The sequence below is a fragment of the Lissotriton helveticus genome, chromosome 7 (assembly GCF_964261635.1).
Source record: "Lissotriton helveticus chromosome 7, aLisHel1.1, whole genome shotgun sequence".
In the NCBI taxonomy this organism is placed as follows: Eukaryota; Metazoa; Chordata; class Amphibia; order Caudata; family Salamandridae; genus Lissotriton; species Lissotriton helveticus.
In genome coordinates, this window is record NC_136068.1 from 1,550,713,036 (window position 1) to 1,550,737,176 (window position 24,141).

The 24,141-nt window shown below is 46.8% G+C and overlaps 1 protein-coding gene across 1 annotated transcript in view; it reads right to left on the reverse strand.

Moving 5' to 3' along the window:
- SYT5 (synaptotagmin 5) overlaps positions 1–24,141 on the reverse strand; it is a 194,889-nt gene that overhangs the window by 98,583 nt on the left and 72,165 nt on the right. Inside the window, exon 3 of the mRNA XM_078655026.1 lies at positions 10,296–10,415. Coding sequence (XP_078511152.1) covers positions 10,296–10,415 — 120 coding nt within the window. The remainder of the gene's footprint in view (positions 1–10,295; positions 10,416–24,141) is intronic.

Below are 24,141 nucleotides of genomic sequence, written 5' to 3' on the forward strand. Positions count from 1 at the left end.
TTCTACCACTTTTCCAGATGAAATAGTGGCACAAATGTTTCTGAAATTGCCCCCAGCCGAGCAGCGACTGGTGGGTATGTATATGATCCAGCACCTCATTACACTGTATGAAGGACAGCATTCTGATCCAGGTCCGTTACATGATGTTCTGAACGAGTTACTCCAGTATAGATGGAGAGGTCTAGGTACCGACTTAATTAGTATCATTCTAGAACAGCGCCACAAATATCGAATGTTTTTGAATCCGCATTTTGTTCATGTCTCACCTCCAGAAAGTAAACCATTTTACATAGATATACAGCATCCGTTACGAGAAGTACACCCAGTTAGGACAACGGGTGGTGATTTAGAACGAGTATTTGTTTACACCCCTATTACAAAGATGGAACTCTTAGAGATGAAAAAGTTAATTCCCTGTCACGACAAAGATCCAGCAGGGTTCCATCGAGAATTAAAAGACATGCTCCGTATGGGAGAATACACGTATCCTGATATCATTAAAACGTTAAAGGTCCTGTTGCCCGCAGGGGTATATGAAAAACTCAAGGAAAAAGAATGGGAGGTGGGAGAGAAAAAGATTGATTGGACAGCTCTAGAAGCTGAAGATACTTCCCGAGTACCAGGTACCGGTCTTGGGGGTAAAGTTAAAGAATTGCCCGAGTTATTGATACATTTTTTGCCAAGGTTACTAGCCACGAAAAAGGAAGATTGGGATGCAATCTCAGCTTGTAAACAGAAACAGGATGAAGACACTAGTGATTTTTATTCTAGATTTGAAAAATGTTTTATTATTAACAGTGGTCTGAAAACAAGTAGTGAATCGTACCCTCATCTTTTTGTTACCAAACTAGTCGAGAATTCAAGTCCACAAGTTAAAAATAGAGTATTAAAAGTCGAAAGTACTTGGCAAGCTAATACTCCGTCACAAATGTTACAAATGCTCCAGTACCACCAGAACAGAATCAGGGAAGAGCAAGAACACGAAAGGAGACGTATGAAAGACACAAAAATGAAAGTATTAGTTGCACAATCTGTTCCGCAAGACAGTCAGAAGAGGGGTCCGAATCAAGCCAGTCATCCTGCAGCTCCCGTTAAAGGGACCTGCAATTATTGTAAACAGCCAGGTCATTTTATAAACGAGTGTGCAGTTCTGAAACATAACATAGCTACTGGTAAGACTAAAGAAAGACCACGTCCCCCTAGACAAGAACAAGTTTCACAGACTTCTCAGCCACCACAGAATGCACAACAGACAGTTCCAGCATCGCAGCCTATCGCTGCAACACAGCATGTTACACAGCAGATGTACCAGTATGCTCAGACAGAGTATCCAGAGTATCAACAGTATTCATGAAACAGCCTAGAGAGGGAGGTAGGCTTGCCTCTCATCGAGATACCTGTAGATCAAGAGGGTCCCTATGTACACAGTCAAGTATTAGGGAAAGACAGAAAGTTTCTGATTGATACAGGGGCAAGTAGGACTACCATCAGTCATGACGAGGTTCCAGGGGCTCCGCTCTCAGGCTCTAGAAACGTTTCCCTTGGATTTTCAGGAAAGCCAATTGTTAATGAAATTTCGAAACCAGTTACACTAGAAGTTGGTCCATTGTCCCGAACTACTGATTTGTTACTCACAAAATCATGTCCAGAAAATTTGTTAGGCATCAAGACACTAAAAGAATTAGGTGCAGTAATTTGCTGCTCCCCAGAAGGGGTCCGATTGTTCTTGAGAGACTTTAAAGGTCATTATGTATTACGAGATTTTGATCCAAGATTACTGAATGTACCACAGCATTTATGGGCGCAAGGTCCAACTGATGTAGGTTGTATGCATATCACACCCCATCGTGTGACTCTAAAGCAAGGTATAGTTTTGCCACGAATCAGACAGTACAGATTGCCACCTGAGGCTGTAGCAGCCTTATCCAAGATTATTGACGAACTTATTGCTCAAGGAGTGGTTGTAGAAACTGACTCCAATGTATGTAATTCTCCTATCATTCCAGTCCTGAAACGTACTGATCCAAACGCACCTCCAGTATATCGATTAGTGATTGACCTTCGAGAGCTTAAAAAATGTATCATACCTCAGTACCCAGTAGTCCCAGATATTTCATCCCTTTTGACAACAATTGATTCTGAAGCTACATTTTTCACAGTTATCGATCTCAAGAACGCATTTTTCAGTGTTCCCATTCATCCAGACAACCAGTTCCTTTTCGGATTCTGTCTAAATGGAAGAAGCTATAAATTCACACGAGCTCCTCAAGGTTTCACAGAAAGCCCTAGTATTTACAGTCAAGCACTTAAGAGACAACTAGACAATATTCACATGCCAACTGACACTGCCCTGCTCCAGTATGTCGATGATCTACTAATCACAGCCCGTTCTGAACGTGACTGCGAGCGAGCGTCACTTACGGTTCTGTATTTTCTGGCCGACCAGGGGCACAAGGTGTCCCCTTCCAAATTACAATTCTGTGTCCAGCAAGTGGTCTACTTAGGACACTTACTGTCCAAGTGGGGTAGGCAGTTGACACCTGACCGTATCCAGTTAATAGCGAGTCTTCCACAGCCCAAGACACAGAAGGAGGTACGAGCTTTTATTGGCCTCACTTCTTACTGCAGACAATGGATTCCTCAGTATGCATTTCTAGCCAAGCCACTGATACAGTTAACGACACAGGAGGCAGCCGTATCGACTGTCCTCCCTTGGACCCAGGAACATACACTTGTCTTTAATGAATTAAAGAAAGCCTTATGTCAAGCACCTGTTCTAGCAACACCGAACTACAGTAAGCCTTTTACACTTTTTGTCACAGAACGTGATGGTACTGCATTATCTGTTCTCACACAAGATCAAGCAGGACAATACAAGCCCTGTGCTTATTTTTCGAGCACATTAGATCCAGTAGCCCAGGCTCTGCCTGCGTGCCTCAAGTCAGTTGCAGCCACAGCTCTAGCGATCAGACAAAGTGATTCCATAGTGTTAGGACATTCCCTGACAGTACAAGTTCCACACTCCGTAGAAGTTCTTTTAAACAGAACCCAGACTCAGCACTTAACAATTGCACGTTTAACAGGTTATGAACTGACACTGTTCCAGCCACACATAGAAATCAGACCCTGCAACATTCTAAATCCTGCTACACTGTTACCCTCAGTTACTTCTAACCCTGCCACACATGACTGTGTGGAAGTTGTTAACACTATGACTAAGCCAAGACAAGACCTGACAGATATTGCATTACCTAATCCCGACCTGACACTTTATGTGGACGGTTCATGTATGAGAACAAGTACGGGAGAACTAGTAACCGCGTATGCAGTGACTACTGATACCGAAGTTATAGAGACACATCGTATTGACACCCTGTCTGCTCAAGCAGCAGAGCTAGTCGCTCTGACCCAAGCCTGCATACGTGCCAAGAACCAGAAAGTAAATATATACACAGATTCAGGTTACGCATTCGGAGTCGTACACGACTTCGGAGTGCTCTGGCAGGAGAGAGGTTTCATGACTTCTCATGGAACCAAGATTCAACATGGTCTCCTCATTCAAGCTCTGTTAAATGCAATACATTTACCGACAGCTATCGCTATCATGAAGTGCAAGGCACATACGAAAGTTACTGACATTATTTCCCAAGGTAACGATCTAGCCGATCGAACAGCCAAGCTCACAGCCCAGACTCCAGACATTCCAGTTAACACGACACAGACACTCACTCCAGATCAGACTACTTGTATGACTGTTAAGGACCCTACACAAGATGTCATAGACATACAGTTACATGCTACTCCTGAAGAAATCAAGAAATGGTCCGAACAAGGAGGGGTCCAGACAGATCAGGGATGGTTGACGAAGGAAAAAGCCACATGGTTTCTCCCCGACTCTATGGTTCAAGTCATTATTAATACCGCACATAGTCCAGCACATCTAGGAGAAAAAGCTATGTTAGACAGTATTCAGAACCTCTGCTTCAACAAGCACTTACGAGCTGCAGCCAAACAGAAAGTCCGTACCTGTATGATATGTTGTCAGTTCAATCCAGGTAAAAGTGTCCCGGTGGAACAAGGTGGATTCCAACCTCCTGACCACCCTTTTGAGGTCCTCCAGATGGATTATATTCAGATGGAGCGATGTCGAGGTTTCAAGTATGTCCTCGTAGTTGTATGCGCTCTGTCCAGGTGGACAGAAGCATATCCAGTCCCAGATTACACAGCTGCGACCACTGCCAGGCAGTTGGTTCGTGAATTCTTTCCCCGCTATGGACTCCCTAGGGTCGTGTATTCTGATAACGGCCAGCCATTCTCATCCGAGCTCATGAAACATGTGTCCCTTCTTTTAGGGTACCAGTGGAAGTTCCATTGTGTACGACATCCTGAAGCAGCCGGTCTCGTAGAGAGACATAATCAGACTCTGAAAATCCGAATTGCAAAAGTTTGTAAAGAAAAAGGTGTAGACTGGCTAGTAGCTTTGCCAGTTGCTCTATTCTATATGAGAATGGTCGCACATTCCAGATCAGGTCTGTCCCCGTATGAGGTCGTATTCGGCCGCCCCCCAAACATGTGGGGTACACCTAGACCCCGCAGTATTACAGATGTTTCCAGTAATGTGCTGACAGATTACCTAGCTTCCTTGATGTCTGCCCTACACTCTTGTCGTTCACAGGTTGCTGCCGCATTTCCAGACAACACCGAGGTGAAACCGCATGAGGTCGTTCCCGGTGACCTCGTATTTATCCGAAATTTTGATCGTTCAAGTCCGCTGGAGCCCCGTTGGAAGGAGCCCCGCATGATCTTGCTAACCACAAGGACCGCCGTAAAACTTGAAGGCAGGAAGGGGTGGGTCCACCTGAGCCATATAAAGAAGTTCCATGGATTACGAGAAAGGACATTTGTTAAGGACTGCCTTATTCCTAAAGACTGCCTAAAAACAGACTCTGAACTCAAGCCTCCACTATTAGAGAAAACTCCGCAGCAGGAGTATAAACAGAAACTCCGGTCTAGTAAAATAAGTCAGCCAGTTTAATTGTCTAAGTCCCTCTCGGGTGAAACGGTTAGACAGGTTCCTGACATGTATGAGATAGACCCCCACAGTGAGAGAGTTAGTCAAAACTCTAAAAGATGTATTATTGTTCTATGTTTTCTATTATTTTTGAGTCTTATGGTTACCTGCACAAGTTATGCTTTACATTTATGTTTTCCAATTTCACATGTACATATGTTTTCTAATGCTACAAAAGAGCACACATTTAGTGATCTGCCTCCTCACGAGTTATCCTATCGTCTTGCCATGCGAAATAATACATTCATCCGAATGTTACACTATTCACACCAGACCAGCAATGCCACTAATTGTTGGGTGTGTGGTCGACTCCCCCCTTTCCAGACACCGAAGGGAGTTCTGCCACTTTTTCCTTATCCATTCTCACATAATGGTTCATGTGGAGCATGGTCCACGTTAACATCATCGTCAAATGATATGTCCCTTCTGAATCGAACATGTTTCCCAGACAGGCAAGGTCTCTCCCATAGAACAGGGTTAGATCTAGAAAATGAAGTATATGATTTAGGTAATTATTCTTCGAATTTCATGGTTCTGAATGTTCAGTCCGATACTACTCCAGATTTGCCTGCTATTTCAGTACTACCAGTCAAAGGCGAATTATGTGTCCGAAAGAATGGTTCCGCACATGTAGGACATAGTGATTGTACTACTATTATCGAGTATAGTGACAGTGGGAAATCTATTTTCAAAACCTCACGTCATTCTTATTTTGTTTGTGGTCAGACCGCATATGTTCGTCTGCCCCTCGATTGGGATGGAACATGTTACATTGCCTTCCTACTGCCACCAGTTTTCCTAGCTCCATCTGATTATCACAGAAACACACATCTAGTACACGTCAGACATAGAAGGGAGATCGAGTCCCCAATTGTCGATCAAACTGAAACTACTCTAGAACAGTATCAAGACTTTAATAAAGGTTTCTTCTTCTTTATAGGCCCTGTCCAGAATAGTAAGTTAATACGTAGGTTAACCAGAACCCTTGAAGCAGTAGTGAATGAGACTACTTCTGCTCTAGGTAACTTAACCGAAGAGCAATCTGCTATGAGATTTGTTGTGCTCCAAAATCGTCTCGTTCTTGACGTCATACTGGCCGATAGAGGAGGAGCATGTAGAGTCATCGGATCTAGTTGCTGCATTTTCATTCCTAATAACGCGCCGTCTGTTTATTCAGCTATAACCAGACTTCATAAAATTGCCCATCAGTTACACCAGAATCCAGGCACCTGGACATGGTCCGGTTGGCTCTGGAGTATCATATCTGCCTGGGGATGGAAAGTATTGTCATTCCTAGGTATTGCAGTAATGATCATATTCAGTTGCTGCCTCTGTTTACAATGTGGCCCTGCGATTTGCGGCATGTGTGCTACCTCTTGTATTCCTAGTCCTAAATCCCATTCTAAGACAATTCGAGACGAGCAAATGATGTTATATGAAATGATAGATGGTATCATGAATATTGATGTTTCCTGATGGAAACGTAGGGCACAAGGAGGGAATGTGGAAAAGTAAATTTTGCCATGTTATATGTGCCTACGTGTTCCCCATCTTATGCTATATGTGCATGATCGATATGCATGTATCCCCCTATGATCGATAAAAAGACGCAATCATAGTTGTGTCCAACTCTAGTATGCCAGTTTCCAGTTCTCGTGAAAGCAACAAGTATTAGGCCTATGTTGCCACGTTTTATAGTGTGCACGTTAATTCATTGAATTGTCCCCGTTTCTAGGCCACAAAAGGGCCCGGACACCAGATTCAGCTCCTGTCTCCTGAACCCTCTCCGAGGAGCGATACAGCCCCCACCTACATCCCTGACCCTTCGCTTACTTCCTGCCTCACAGTGCCCGGCCCGGCCTGGCTCTGCCTGCCAGTCTGCCAAGAGTATGTTATGCTTCTAGTTATCAGTCCAGCCCTCCTTCTCTGCATTCCTAAGCTACTGAATCGCATCAATAGTTTCCGTCATGGTCTAGCCTTTCTGTCTCCATGTAAGAGAAATACTGTATTAATATTCATAGAATATTCCTAGCACACGCAACACATGTAGAATTATGCACGCACCAGTCTTAACGTCTAGTAGCCTTTGCCCTGATAACTTTTGGATTCTATCAATATGTACTCTAAACACCAGATACTAGATATGCCTTAGGTACATGTCGCTCTGACACTCCAGACTTTAGTCTCCTCTTCTAGCACAGAAGTCATAGCCCCCAGTTCTCCCTGGTAACACGTCATTGCCCGTTTGCGCGCACCACTAGGTTAAAGGTCCCAGCTGCTCAGGTAGCCCCCTCCATGTTTCCGCCCCATTTATGACACTTCTGTTACGTTTACATCACATGTCTATGTATACGCCCTGTACACGCCTTCTTGTTACATCATTTTGCCCTTATCTTTTGCGACTGCTACGAGTAACGCCTACTGCTACGCCTACTGTATTGAATGTAATGTAATTATTTTAGTATATATACTTATGCATGTTACTTTTCGGGGTGCAGCTGCCGTTCCGTGCTTCCAGGCTGTTCTGTCCTTTTTCCCTTATGCCTGATTAAAGCCTGAAGACTCAAGATACCTCGAATCCTGACTCTTATTTATTGAGCTATCTGTTTTATTGATTATATTAAAAAATAGTACCGGTAATTAATTATTTATTTACCACAGACAGCCGGCCAAAACGGCATGCACATTGACAGCAGTGCCTACCACTCTCCCTCTGTGACTGGCATCACGAGGGCCCGCCCTCAAGACTCAGCTCCTAGAAGAAAAATAAAACGATAAACCTGTTTTATTATCATTTTACTTTTCAAGTTTTGTGACAGCTGGCGGGAGGTGAGGCTTCTCTGCCATAACAGAGGTGCCGTTGCTGGTTCCCGGTTACCGCAATCACTGAGAGGGTCGAGAGTTTTGTGTTCTAGGGTGCCAAATCACTTGCCATGCTGATGCTTTATGGTCCCAAGCATAGTTCTGTTCCCTGCAACAATATTTGGGGCTGGTAATCACAAAGATTATGTTTGCTTTTCTCTAAGCATTTCTCCAACCATGCCCAGAATGAATTTCACCACTCCACGGTCCACACGCAAGAGTTGGGCTGGCCGAAAGGAACACCAGGCGCTCCCTGGTAAGTCAGTAATACTGAAAGGCCAGTGTGACTGAGAAAGAGCCTTATGTCAGCCGCCAATGAAAAAATTCGACCTGAATTAAAAGCAGAATGCCGTATTTGAAAATGTAAAGAAAGATTTCCTAAGAGGTCAGTCCTTCTGAAAGATCGGCATGGTTTGGACAGATTCAGCCACGTCAAGCAAACTATTCTTTACGATTGACTCCTAAGTATCTGGTGCTCCAATACTCACCATATTTTTGCCCCATGAGACCAAGGCTGACTGACGATCAGACCATAGCCACTAGGCTCATATTTCTAGTCGGAATTGGATGGCCACATTAACTGCCATATCTGGCCCAACATTGATACCCTCATGCTAGATAAAAATTTAAACAGGCTGCAGGCCTGAAATGGTTAAGCTGATAAAATGCCAACTTTCTAAAATTTGCATTTTCAGAATTGTGACTTAAAATTCGACTTTACCTGTAAAGAGTGTTTTAAGTTACAATTCCTCAGACACCAAACATGTCATTCCTACATGTTCCCAAACAAACGTTATCACTTATTAAATGTAATAAGGTGACCCAATGTTATCCTATACAACAGGTAGGTTTCATAGTAGTGAAAAAAATGTAGGTGTTTTTTCACTACTAGGACATGTAAAACTTTAAAGTGCATGTCCAACTTTTATAATACACTGCACCCTGCCCTATGGATTGTTCAGCCCTAGGGGTGACTTATATATCTGAAAAAGGGAATTTTAGACTTGGAAAAATATCTATTTTGCCAACTCGAATTGGCAGTTTAAAACTGCATACAGTCTGCAATGGCAGACCTGAGACATATTTAGACAGACTACATAAGTGGGTTGCACAATACAATAAGTACTGCAAAGCCATTCGTAGCATTTAATTTACAGGCCCTGGCTAAATGTAGTTCCACTTAACTAGGGAGTAAGCCAATGTTACCATGTTTAAAGGAGAGAGCACTTTAGCACTGGTCAGCAGTGTTTAAGTGCATAGAACCCTAAATGCCAAAAAACTGGTTCAGAAAACAGGAGATGTAAAGGCAAAAACTTTAGGTGTACCCCTGCAGAGAAGGTCAGGTCCAACAAATGTCCCACCTGGCTCTATAGGTCATAAACGGGCAGCCACTTTCCAGTAACCCTGGGCAAAGCACTACGCTATGCTTGCGTAGTTTGCAAAGTTTGCGCTACTCCGCACTACGCGAACTGCACGTAGCACAGTGCAAACACGCGTAGCATAGTGTAGCGGTCATTTTTTGCTTGCTCGCGGTCCTCAACGTCAAGTTGGCGACCGTGACCAAGCAACATGACATCCCGGCTAGACTTTTTCCTCATTCGCGAACAGCAACATCAAGTTACCGAACGCGAGCGTGGAAAATAAACCCCCCGGCAAGATTCTCAACGCGGGGAGGTCGCGTTTCTCATTGCGAGTGGTCGCGTATGCACGTGATGAGAAACTACCAATCCGCTTTGAGAAAGCTGCTCCTCGAGTAAAAATCTACTTGGACGGCAGAAAACTACAGTTCGCACTGTGCAAGATGCCGTTTTCAATGATTGCACAGTACCGGATGCTTGTCCGCACTGTGCAATCATTGAAAACGGCATCTTGCACAGTGCAAACAGGGTACTACGCAGTTCGCATAGTGCTACGCGTAGCTCGCGTAGTGCAAAGTGCACTTTGCGTAGCTACGAATAGCGCTACTTCGCAAACTACGCCCAGCCCTACTTTCCAGCCACTATTAATGCCAATATCTTTTCATGCTAATCATTCACATACATTTATTGCCATAGCCAACCTGTAATTACTACTTAGGAAGATATTTTATGTAATTTGTACTTACAGACAGCAGCATACACCTGTAAGAGAATGATTGTAATCCACCAGTGAGCATTACTAACTTTTAAGATCAAGAACAAGTACCTACCAGATTACATCTCCCCACCCACCCATCTCCTGGAAGAAACTTAGAGTTATCATAACACTTCATACCTGACCAAAAATTAATCTCTTTACACAAGTGCACGCTGCTCACATTAAACCCACACACCACACAATCATACCCAACCGGTCAGCGCTGGACACCACACTTCTGCCATACCTGGCCATTGGTGAAGTCATAGTCCAGCGAGTACTGCAGTTTGCCCAGCTTTTCTTGCTCCTTTTCTTCCTTCCCATCACCCAGTAAACTCGGATCCAAGTCTTCGACATCCGGCTGAACCTGGGGACGCAAAGTATAGAAAAAGGTCTTGTTAAAGTTTAGTCTGAGCAATGCATAGTATAGGGAGGTGGGGGAGAGGTGTCTACTCATGAAGCAGATGGGGTATGAGCATGAGGAGGGAAAGAGTGACGGATGTAAGGTTAGGGGCTTGTTGAGAGCACACTCAGGTCATTGATTATGGTGTAAGAGTTAGAACAAGAAACAAAAATATATACTACAAAATCTTAGGGCTACGCCCTTAGAAACCTTGGTCCAATTTCTCAGTTTCAGAGGCTGCTGTCTCTAGACCACCATTATTTCATTTCAATTAAAACGGTGCATTATTGTACTTCTTACTTACATATTTTATTGCTTTATTGACCAGTGAGGATGTCATTTATATTAAATACATGTATTAAATTAACATTTTTTAAACTGCTTATTTAAAGTGTATGGTAACAGTTTATCTTAACTTTTAGAGAACCAAGGGACAGGGAGAGCAAAAGATGATGAGGAAAGAAGAGACATGGGTAAAGGTGAGGAGAAAGAGAATTAAAGAGCCTGAGGATATGAGGGCAGAATGAGAAAATTACTTAAGAGAAATGGCAGTGAGCAAATGAAATGGAAAAAATTAGGGTGTGAGGTACAGTGCAAGGGAAATAGGAGTAACATAGGATAGAGGGACAAAAACAAAATAAGGGGAAGTGGGAGAGAGTAAAGTTAAATAGAAGAAAGCGAGTGAGAGAGGGATACATATATATAAGATCACCAGTTATAGGTATCTCAAGTAACTATAACTCATGCCCTAAGGTACCTTTAACTTGCGCCCTCTGGGCGTGAGCAGTATCTTGATCTGTTTCGCTACCGTCATTAGTGCGGACAGATAAACAGAATTCAAGTCTAGTCCCAGCTGGCAGGACTCGGAGCATTTTTAGGTTTTGCCTGGCGAAAAGATGCGCTCTGCGCATCTTTTTCGCGCAGGCGAAAACCTGATGAGAACTGTAGTGGGGTTTGGGTCGGCCCTCGTCATTCATTGGCTGGCTCCATAAATGGAGCCTAGCCATTGGACGAGGGGCCTGTCCGTCAATGCCGGACCAGATTCGGGGGCGTTCCCGAGATTCTTTGGCTTTTGCCGACGTCACGCTACGTCAGCCGAAAGCCGATTCTCGGGAACGCCCCCGAATCTGGGTCTGCATTGAGCCTACACCCACCTTCCTGCCGAAGGAAGCAGCCGTCCGTCTACAGCAAGGGCCGCGCTGGGATTGGCCCAGCCGGCCGAGCCTCCGCCGTGTCATCGGGAGGAGGAGTGGCTTTATTTTGAAGTGGTTCCGACGGTATGTATGCTGCTGTGTTTTTTTTTTTGAGGTAAGCCATCTGCTTTATTTTGCTAATGTAATGTTTCTCCCTCTCTTTTCCAGGTCCAGCATGGCCCGTGTCTTCTACCTGCAGCTGTGTGCACCGCTGTGCAGGAAGTGGTTCCGACGGTATGTATGCTGCTGTGTTTTTATCTTTGAGGTAAGCCATCTGCTTTATTTTGCTAATGTAATGTTTCTCCCTCTCTTTTCCAGGTCCAGCATGGCCCGTGTCTTCTACCTGCAGCTGTGTGCTCCGCTGTGCAGGAAGTGGTTCCGACGGTATGTATGCTGCTGTGTTTTTATCTTTGAGGTAAGCCATCTGCTTTATTTTGCTAATGTAATGTTTCTTCCTCTCTTTTCCAGGTCCAGCATGGCCCGTGTCTTCTACCTGCAGCTGTGTGCACCGCTGTGCAGGAAGTGGTTCCGACGGTATGTATGCTGCTGTGTTTTTATCTTTGAGGTAAGCCATCTGCTTTATTTTGCTAATGTAATGTTTCTCCCTCTCTTTTCCAGGTCCAGCATGGCCCGTGTCTTCTACCTGCAGCTGTGTGCACCGCTGTGCAGGAAGTGGTTCCGACGGTATGTATGCTGCTTTGTTTTTATCTTTGAGGTAAGCCATCTGCTTTATTTTGCTAATGTAATGTTTCTTCCTCTCTTTTCCAGGTCCAGCATGGCCCGTGTCTTCTACCTGCAGCTGTGTGCACCGCTGTGCAGGAAGTGGTTCCGACGGTATGTATGCTGCTTTGTTTTTATCTTTGAGGTAAGCCATCTGCTTTATTTTGCTAATGTAATGTTTCTTCCTCTCTTTTCCAGGTCCAGCATGGCCCGTGTCTTCTACCTGCAGCTGTGTGCACCGCTGTACAGGAAGTGGTTCCGACGGTATGTATGCTGCTTTGTTTTTATCTTTGAGGTAAGCCATCTGCTTTATTTTGCTAATGTAATGTTTCTTCCTCTCTTCTACAGGTCCAGCATGGCCCGTGTCTTCTACCTGCAGCTGTGTGCACCGCTGTGCAGGAAGTGGTTCCGACGGTATGCATGCTGCTGTCTTTTATCTTTGAGGTAAGCCATCTGCTTTATTTTGCTAATGTAATGTTTCTCCCTCTCTTTTCCAGGTCCAGCATGGCCCGTGTCTTCTACCTGCAGCTGTGTGCACCGCTGTGCAGGAAGTGGTTCCGACGGTATGTATGCTGCTGTGTTTTTATCTTTGAGGTAAGCCATCTGCTTTATTTTGCTAATGTAATTTTTTTCCCTCTCTTTTCCAGGTCCAGCATGGCCCGTGTCTTCTACCTGCAGCTGTGTGCACCGCTGTGCAGGAAGTGGTTCCGACGGTATGTATGCTGCTGTGTTTTTATCTTTGAGGTAAACCATCTGCTTTATTTTGCTAATGTAATGTTTCTCCCTCTCTTTTCCAGGTCCAGCATGGCCCGTGTCTTCTACCTGCAGCTGTGTGCTCCGCTGTGCAGGAAGTGGTTCCGACAGTATGTATGCTGCTGTGTTTTTATCTTTGAGGTAAGCCATCTGCTTTATTTTGCTAATGTAATGTTTCTCCCTCTCTTTTCCAGGTCCAGCATGGCCCGTGTCTTCTACCTGCAGCTGTGTGCTCCGCTGTGCAGGAAGTGGTTCCGACGGTATGTATGCTGCTGTGTTTTTATCTTTGAGGTAAGCCATCTGCTTTATTTTGCTAATGTAATGTTTCTCCCTCTCTTTTCCAGGTCCAGCATGGCCCGTGTCTTCTACCTGCAGCTGTGTGCTCCGCTGTGCAGGAAGTGGTTCCGACGGTATGTATGCTGCTGTGTTTTTATCTTTGAGGTAAGCCATCTGCTTTATTTTGCTAATGTAATGTTTCTCCCTCTCTTTTCCAGGTCCAGCATGGCCCGTGTCTTCTACCTGCAGCTGTGTGCTCCGCTGTGCAGGAAGTGGTTCCGACGGTATGTATGCTGCTGTGTTTTTATCTTTGAGGTAAGCCATCTGCTTTATTTTGCTAATGTAATGTTTCTTCCTCTCTTTTACAGGTCCAGCATGGCCCGTGTCTTCTACCTGCAGCTGTGTGCACCGCTGTGCAGGAAGTGGTTCCGACGGTATGTATGCTGCTGTGTTTTTATCTTTGAGGTAAGCCATCTGCTTTATTTTGCTAATGTAATGTTTCTCCCTCTCTTTTCCAGGTCCAGCATGGCCCGTGTCTTCTACCTGCAGCTGTGTGCACCGCTGTGCAGGAAGTGGTTCCGACGGTATGTATGCTGCTTTGTTATTATCTTTGAGGTAAGCCATCTGCTTTATTTTGCTAATGTAATGTTTCTTCCTCTCTTTTCCAGGTCCAGCATGGCCCGTGTCTTCTACCTGCAGCTGTGTGCACCGCTGTGCAGGAAGTGGTTCCGACGGTATGTATGCTGCTGTGTTTTTATCTTTGAGGTAAGCCATCTGCTTTATTTTGCTAATGTAATGTTTCTCCCTCTCTTTTCCAGGTCCAGCATGGCCCGTGTCTTCTACCTGCAGCTGTGTGCACCGCTGTGCAGGAAGTGGTTCCGACGGTATGTATGCTGCTTTGTTTTTATCTTTGAGGTAAGCCATCTGCTTTATTTTGCTAATGTAATGTTTCTTCCTCTCTTTTACAGGTCCAGCATGGCCCGTGTCTTCTACCTGCAGCTGTGTGCACCGCTGTGCAGGAAGTGGTTCCGACGGTATGCATGCTGCTGTCTTTTATCTTTGAGGTAAGCCATCTGCTTTATTTTGCTAATGTAATGTTTCTCCCTCTCTTTTCCAGGTCCAGCATGGCCCGTGTCTTCTACCTGCAGCTGTGTGCACCGCTGTGCAGGAAGTGGTTCCGACGGTATGTATGCTGCTGTGTTTTTATCTTTGAGGTAAGCCATCTGCTTTATTTTGCTAATGTAATTTTTTTCCCTCTCTTTTCCAGGTCCAGCATGGCCCGTGTCTTCTACCTGCAGCTGTGTGCACCGCTGTGCAGGAAGTGGTTCCGACGGTATGTATGCTGCTGTGTTTTTATCTTTGAGGTAAACCATCTGCTTTATTTTGCTAATGTAATGTTTCTCCCTCTCTTTTCCAGGTCCAGCATGGCCCGTGTCTTCTACCTGCAGCTGTGTGCTCCGCTGTGCAGGAAGTGGTTCCGACAGTATGTATGCTGCTGTGTTTTTATCTTTGAGGTAAGCCATCTGCTTTATTTTGCTAATGTAATGTTTCTCCCTCTCTTTTCCAGGTCCAGCATGGCCCGTGTCTTCTACCTGCAGCTGTGTGCTCCGCTGTGCAGGAAGTGGTTCCGACGGTATGTATGCTGCTGTGTTTTATCTTTGAGGTAAGCCATCTGCTTTATTTTGCTAATGTAATGTTTCTTCCTCTCTTTTACAGGTCCAGCATGGCCCGTGTCTTCTACCTGCAGCTGTGTGCACCGCTGTGCAGGAAGTGGTTCCGACGGTATGTATGCTGCTGTGTTTTTATCTTTGAGGTAAGCCATCTGCTTTATTTTGCTAATGTAATTTTTTCCCCTCTCTTTTCCAGGTCCAGCATGGCCCGTGTCTTCTACCTGCAGCTGTGTGCTCCGCTGTGCAGGAAGTGGTTCCGACGGTATGTATGCTGCTGTGTTTTTATCTTTGAGGTAAGCCATCTGCTTTATTTTGCTAATGTAATGTTTCTTCCTCTCTTTTACAGGTCCAGCATTGCCCGTGTCTTCTACCTGCAGCTGTGTGGGGGCTTGCAGTGTGTGTGGGGGCTTGCAGTGTGTTGGGGGGCTTGCAGTGTGTTGGGGGGCTCGCAGTGTGTGGGGGGGCTCGCAGTGTGTGGGGGGGCTTGCAGTGTGTTGGGGGCTCGCAGTGTGTTGGGGGTTCGCAGTGTGTGGGGGGCTCGCAGTGTGTGGGGGGCTTGCAGTGTGTGTGGGGGGCTTGCAGTGTGTGGGGGGGCTCGCAGTGTGGTGGGGGGCTCGCAGTGTGTGGGGGGGCTCACAGTGTGTGGGGGGGCTCGCAGTGTGTGGGGGGGCTCGCAGTTTGTAGGGAGGCTGTGTGGGTGTGTGGGGGGCTTTGTGTGGCTGTGTGTGTGGGGGGCTCTGTGTGGGTGTGTGTGTCGGGGGGTCTGTGTGGGTGTGTGTGTGGGGAGGCCTCTGAGTGTGTGTTGGGGTGGCTCTCTGTGGGTGTTTGTGTGTGTCATTTGCGAGAGATAAAGCTTGTGGCATTGTAAATGACAATGCCATTTATTTATGTTGAAAAAAACATAAATAAAAATATTGTCAAGAGCAATGCCAGTAGCTCAAACTTTAACAAAGGCAAAACCATTGCATTGTAAATGCTTGTTAAAGCTCCCGCCCGCTGGGAGCAAACTTGGTGTTTGCTCCTGTTTGCCAGATGTTTTTATGCTCCTGCCAGGCAGGATTTAACACAAGTTTCACTGCCCACACTGGTGTAGGCAGGGAAGCTGCTGTGTCAGGGGTTGGGCTCCCAGGGCCACAATATGTGAGCACTGCCCCCTTCCCTTTTAAGAAGCCTAGTGGCCCCAGGTGATGGTGTCCCCGGTGCCTGTATAGGCTCAGGGAGGGGGGCCGCGCTGCCCCCTCCCCTAAAAAAATACAGTGGAACATGGGTGATGGGGTTCCCTGGGGTTGAAAGCAGCCTGAGAGGGCCTTGGGGGATGGAGTCCCTGGAGGCCGAAAACAGTATGGAAGGGGGGGGCAACAAGCCCCCTTCCCTTATAAAATACTTTGCGCCCTGGGTGAGGGGTCCCAAGGCCGAAAACGGCCGGCGGAGGGAAGCCTCGCGCCCCCGTCCCAAAAAAAAGAATAAATGCGTTGTCCCCATGGGCCCTGGTAGGTGCATAGTGTAGAAAATTCCCCGGGGATTCTCGGTGGTTCGGACCTTAGAGAGCACTTTTTGCCTACTCGTACTCCCAGAAAACACAACTATGTTCTTGTGTATCAGTGAGCAGATGGCCACCCTCAGTGGTCCGACTTTTGGCATGTATGAGCATGAAACGTATTATTCACCCACATTCTGTGAATGCAGAACATTGTGTGATGCTTTTAACTTGAATTTTTAGGGCGTTTCTCGTTGTCCGTCTTGAATAGCTTATCCCAGACTTCACAAGCTAAAGAATCGGCTCTGCCTCACAGTTTTGCCCACCTAAGTACACTATGAAATGAAAGCGGAAACTCAAAACACAACCTTTCCCTTCCCTTCCCTTCATTGAATATAAATACATATGAAACTCTAGGTCACTTCCTGCTTTCTTCTGTCTCAAGGAGACGGGATCCCTTTCCAGAAAGTTACACTCACTTCATTTTTAGCAGTTAAGAGTCATGCTAATGGGTCAAGAGTGTGCAGTGGTCTGCTACAGCAACGCTTATCAATCAATATCCAAGCTTGGGGCGGCTGTTAGAAGCCAGTGCTTCCAGCCGCGGCCGGCAGTGGGAGTTCCTGCAGGGCGGTAACGTGGGGAGGGCAGGGTGTGGGGTAGTAATGTATGGATTACGGAGTTTTACAGGTAAGTAAACATTTAATTAAATAAAACGAATTTCGTTGCGCACACTGCATCGCATTTGGGGATGCAGTACACTCAAGGAAATTTGTGTTATTTATTTAAATGTTTACTTACCTGGGAAGCTCCGTAATCCATACATTACTACCCCCCACCCAGGCCCGGACTGGCCATAGCGGGCACCGGGCAATCCCGTGGCGCGCCGCACGTCTGGGGGCCGTTTTTGTTACAGGGTCGTTTTTGCAGCATAGCTGCAAAATCGGCCCTGTAACAAAATCGGCTGAAAACCGGCCCTGGCAAAGAGCTCGGCGGCACCTCCAACTGCCCCCCTTCCTCACCCGAGGGGGGGGGTGGCGGCCGAGCACTTTTCCAGGGCCGGTTGTGGTTCCCAGTCTGGCCCTGCCCCCATCCTGCCCCTCCCCCTCCCCACGTCATCGCCCTGCAGGTACTCCCACTGCCGGCTGCAGCTGAGTGCTTCATGCTGTTACCGCGCTTGAGGGACTGAGCCAGGAATATATCGCGGTTACCTAGTAAAGTGGTCTCAATGTTCATCTTAGAGCCGTGTACCTGCTGCTTGGGTACTGTATCCGCGGAAGTCCAGCTAGATTTCCAAGTAGCCACATGTAAACAAGTGGCAGCAGCATTCTATGTCAAATGTAATTAGGCAGAGCTCAAGGATGGAGCATAAGAAATGCCTTGCAAAAGCAGAGGCAAGTCGAGGATGAAGGAAGAGCCACTGTTGCAAGGATGTTTGTGAATCCGACCCCGGGTATGGGAATACTGATGGTATGGACGGGTAGTGATGCCCAGAAAGTAATAAAGAGGTCTGCCCAGATTCATGTGACTGGTGTCTCTTCTGTTTGCTGCACTGCTAACTGCACATAATCTCACAGCCGCACAATAACAGTGGCCACGAGAATGGTGTTTGCCTCGTGGAATGCACACTGTATCCCGAGTGCTGGGGCTGCCTGGCTTGGTCGCCTGCTGCGCCTGAGGCTGTGGGCACTCTGTACCGCTCCTCTCTGTGAGGCTGCAAGCCAGACCGCAAAGGGTGTGACTTTTTACCATGAGGTGGCGTGGTTCCTTCAAACGCCCATCAAAAGGCGCACCTGTTGCTAAGGTTCCGCGCACTTCATCAACTAGCCTGAGCATGTTTTCTCTGCATGTGTGGTATTTTTTCAGGCCTGGCCCCTTGTCTTTTCATCAGTCTGCACCAGTCCGCACCTGGACCGTGCGCAGTGCCAGGAACCCTGGTCCGATGGCAGCCCAGCGATACTCCGCAGCACTCCTTAGGTTGCTAAACCCCAGATGCTTTTCCCTCAACTGCTCCCATGCCATGCCTCTCACCATATGAGGAGCTTCCAACTGCACCCACTGCGGTTCTCCAGCAGCCATAAACCCACACCCCCCAAGTAAATATTAAAAACGCCCTCAACACCTCCTCCCACCCTACACGCATCAACAATGCCTGCCACCCTACAACACAGCAAAACTGCATGTCAACACCCTCTCACATGCATGCTTTTCGATATATGGGACACTAAACAGCAATACACTCAACATTCTCTTTATCACAAAGACCTGGCTCAACCCCTCATCGGCTCCCGAGATCACAACGGCAATCCCAGAGGGCTACAACATCACTCAACAGGATTACCTTCACAAGTCAGGTAGAGGACTCGTTATCATCTACAAGTAATTCATTAACCCCTTCCGTGCTCCCGTCGGCCGAAAATCTCAGATAACTTCACCCTGTATGGAACCCTTGCCTACAGACCACCCGGACCAAGAGCCACCTTTACCAAGCTCATCACCAACTTTGTTGCTCTGCTCACCATCAACTCCAGATCCTACATTCTCCTTGGTGACCTCAACTTTTACCTGGAACACCGTTATGACCCCCACTCTACAGCACTCCTCAAAAGCTTGAGCAACATCTGACTCACCCAGCTCATCCTAGAATCAACATGCACCGCAGGATACACACTGCGCCCCACTGTAACCTCAAACAACATCATCAAATACAATTCTACCACACCACTCACACGAACCGCCCATTCCATTATCCACTTCCAAATCAACACACCTCAAGTCAACACCCCTACCTGCCTCAGTATTCCAAGCCAAAGCTGGGGCAAAATAACAGAAGCAGACTGGCTCAGCGCCCTTAGCATGCATCAACCTAGCCCCACGGACAACCGTGACAAGGACATCAACAACTTCAACTACTGGATCAAGCACTGCACGGACTCCCTCGCATCCATCAATCCCAACAAGCATAGTAGATCGTACAAGCAGGCTAACTGGTACACAGAAGACCTCAGAGACACCAAAGGACACTGTAAACAGCTAGAAAGCAAATGGAGACCCAGCCATGACACCACCAACAGAACTACCTACAAGGCTGCACTCAGATGCTATAATCAGCAAATAAGGGACACCAAGAAACAAGCATTTGCAATGCAATAGGTCTCACATTTATGCAAGTTTAAGCTATTGGCATTGTAAATGACAATGCCTTTAATTTATTTTTAAAAAACAAAACAAAAATAAAATGCATCGTCATTTGCAATGTCAATAGCTCAAATTCGGGTAAATACAACACCTATTGCATTGAAAATGCTTGTTTAGGTAAAAGTGCCTGACTTTCCCCCGGGCCGGACTGGGAACCAAAACCGGCCCTGCCAAAGTGCTCGGCAGCCCTCCCCCCTCCCCGGGGGGTTGGAGGTGCTGCCGAGCTCTTTGCCTGGGCCGGTTTTCAGCCGATTTCGTTACAGCTATGCTGCAAAAAGGGCCCTCTAACAAAAACGGCCCCAGGGGCTCAAAACCGGCACCCACACATGCGGCGCTCCGGGGGATTGCCCGGTACCCGCTACGGCCCGTCCGGCCCTGCTTTCACCACAACAGAACCAAGCATCGCGTGACATGCCTGGCTCTAGCCCCGCCTGTGCCCCTCATCTGAACTTCGAGGCTGGGGGGTTTGGGCCATGGAAGCTTCCGAGGCGGAGCCTGTGCAGTGTTGCGGTTCGGGACACCGAGTGATCTCAATTCATGCACATCCAGTCCCTGGCCTCTCTCCAGACCACAGAGTGATGGTCCCTTATGTACGGGTTGTAATTAGGATTTTATAGGAGTATGTGTTTCTGAGGCAGCGAGCAAGTAAGACAGAAAAAACATAAAAGAGGCCATTTTGAAGTGAAGGAGTAAAAATTAAGTACATGCAGAAGAAAACAGCCAATTAATTAAATAAATGTGCGCGGCCGCTAAAGTGAGCAGACTGCGCTGCAAATTAATTAAATAAACAAGCGCAGCCGTAAAAGTGAAAGCGGCCCGCGTTGCAACTTAATTAAATACACAAGTGTGGCTGCTAAAGTTAAAGAGGACTGTGCTGCAAATTAATTAAATAAACAAGCGCGGCCGCTAAAGTGAAAGCGGACCGTGCTGCAAAAATAAACAAAAAAGTGCTCTTTGCCAAGACAAAGCAGACCGTGGTGCATGACCAGTGAAGGGTCCAGTTCTTATGAGCGGTAACAAATGGAGACAAGGCGGTACCAAGGAGGGACTAAAAAGCCTATTTACCAATCAGAAGCCAGCATTTAAGAAGGACAATGACACAAAGTTAATGACAAATATGGGCGGAGAGTGGGCGAGGCTTTCACAGCATACTCTACCACAGCATGCCTCGCAGAGCGAGCAGTGCATGCGCGCTGCCGCTAGGCTCGACCTAAAAATCATTAGTGGACTGCATTGAAGGAGGCTCAGACAGCTGTAAGGAGATCTTCTAGTTCATTGAGATTGCACCTTATCCACAAGGTGTGGCGCCGCGACCAGGGCGACTGACGCTGGAATCTGGGGATCACGGTTCGATCCCCGCTCCGGCGGCAGGTTAGCCCAGCACCATGTGACTCTGGGCAATAGCTCGCTTAATCTTCCCGACGGCCCCCAGCGCCTAGAGACCCTTACGGGTGATTGTGCGCTTTACAAATGTGGACTTTACTTTACTTTTTTTTTTACAACCACTGTCACCAATACCGCAGACTGCCTCCCAACAACTCTGCGACAGGCTATCCAACTTCTTCCACAGCAAAATCCCAAACATCAATAGCAACTTTACACACCACCCTCATCAGAAATGGCACAGCGGCAAGCATGCGGACCAGCCACTCAGGGCCCCAACGGACCCATGCTCTTACCACATTTTTAACCTGGGAATATCACCAATCAGCACCACCCTGACCCACATCATCAGCACCTCATCACATCCAGCACTTTACTGGATGAATGGAAACTTGCAGAAATCAACACCATTCTCAAGAAGTCCACAGCCGACTCGAATCAGCTGAGCAACTTCTGACCCATCTCAAACTTCACCATCTTCTAGACAAACTCAATCAGGATTCAGATAGAATCACAGCACCAAAACAGTACTCCTTGTGGTCACCAATGACATTTGAATCATCCTGGACTGAGGAGAAACAGCAGCCCTCATCCTGCTCGACCTCTCTGTTGTCTTCGATGCTGTCTCCCATAACCCTTATCAGAAGACTCCACGAGATTGGCATCCAGGGGTCCACTCTGAAATGGATCTCTTCCTTTCTCACGGGAAGAACCAAAATGGTCAGGAAGCCACCCTTCACATCAATTAAACAAGAAATTGATATGCGGAGTCCCACAGGGATCGTCCCTCAGCCCCATCCATTTCAACATATACATGACACCACTTGCCAACATCATATGATCAAAAGACATCACCATCATCTCCTACGCTGATGACACACAACTCATTCTCTCCCTGATGGGCAAAAGAACCACCGCCAGAAGCATCTTCACCAACTGCATGACCATGGTAGCATACTGGATGTGAACCAAATGCCTGTAGCTCGACTTCGACAGATGGAGGTACTGGTCTTTGGCAACAAGACTTCCCAATGGGACTCCACCTGGTGGCCGTCAGAGCTAGGCCCAACACCCACACTAGAGACGACATAAAAAAATCTAGGGATCATCCTGGACAACAAGCTTAACGTGACAGCTCAAGTCAACCCAGTGTACACCTCCTGCTTTGACATCCTACGCATGCTGCGAGGAAATCTTCAAATGGTTGTATGACAATCCTTCTAGTCTTCTAAACAACCATTTGAAGATCATCTCCAGCATGCTGTACTACAGGAACATTGTTTATGCCGGAATCTCCAAGCATCTCCTGCACAGACTCCAGACCATCCAAAACACTGCTGCAAGACTGATACTCGACCTTCCACGCCACGCCACACCCACATCACACCGCACCTCAGGAAGCTTCAATGGCTCCCCACTCACAAGCGCAGCCATTCAAACTTCTCATGCACACATAAAAAGCCCTATACAACACAGGACCAGAATACCAGAACTGCTTCATACACTTTCACCAACCCACCAGACCTACTCTCTGCCTAACTCTCACTCGCACACATTCCCAGCATCTGTAAAAGCAAAACTGGAGGTTGCCCAATCTTACAATGCACCCTGTACATGAAACGACCTCCCAGAATACTAGTCTCCTCACTTATTGAGTTCTGCAAGTAGCTGTAGACCTAGCTCTTCTTATTAACACCATCGCTACCAAAAACCTACACACCTGCCTAAGTGCCTAGATACTCTCTCGGGTGATTAATGCGCTATACAAATCAAAATAGCATACTATACATGGAGCTATCTCTGCCTGCTGGCTCTATAAATATTCAAAGCCATATGGACCAACACATACATAGCAAAGCACGCTGCCTGATGCAGGCAGACTCCTGAGAGGTGATTGTCTTATGAGCCACTGTTGTGACCTTCTTGACTCACAGACCCTTATTATCCAGTGTTCTGTTACTGATACTATCCAGAGTAAGACACGCATACACCTATCATTCTCCTGAAATTTAGAGGTCATGGTGGGCATTCTGGCATTTGGACTATTTGTCTTTTCTGGCCCCTATCGAGACAAAGTCCCAAATGGACCTGTGCTTCACTGCCACGGGTGTGGTCACCAAACACTGAAGAGCTCTAATCCTTCACCTTGCAGGGGCAAATGAATTGTCTCACGCTATCATGAAAGCTACACAATCACATGTGTGTTACGATGGTCACAACCCTTACAGTTTATTTGAACCAAAGACAAATCCCAACTAAGAGAGGTCATCTTTGGCCAAACCCATCATGAGCAAGAGGGATCGCAGGACACTTTCCACAAATAACTGAAATAACTTGCTGCGACCTGCACTTGTACAAATTAATTGGATGAGATCTGCAAGCAGATCAAGAGGGTAACAAATACTCCAGGCACCAGGATGTCCCTCAACTACATCCTCACTATGGCTTCCTCTAAGGAAATGCCAAAGGCAAGGGCTTCCCATAGGAAGGCAGACCAAGCTGATTAAAGCAGCAGAAACTGTCTACCTGGTTGCAGCCACGAAGTCCAACCCTAAAAGCAAGTCACGGCCACCACCTCAAGAGTCGTGTGGTTCCTGTGGTGGCCCATACACCACCCAGCTAAATGCCCCGCTCGAGAAAAACCTGTACGGCAAGCAAGAAAGTAAACTACGTTGCCAAAGTGTGCCACTCGACCGGACATGCAGAGGCTGTTCAGAAAAAAAAGCAGTCAATGCCATTGCAGATCCGGAAACTGGGGCTGACGAGTAGGAGATATGGACATAGACAATGACAATATGGTGACTGTAGTCCACACAGTGCTTGTACTCTGGCTGGCCTGACCCAAGATAAGGCCTCCACCAATGTGCCAAATTCAGGGTGAACAAAGCTCACAGCCATCATTAATACTTGGGCTTCAATTAAAGTGATGGCGCAAGAAACCTACGATAACCTAAAGCTCACACCACCACTCAACCCGGCAAAAGCAAACGTATACACATATGGCTAGACTCCCCCCCTGTCTA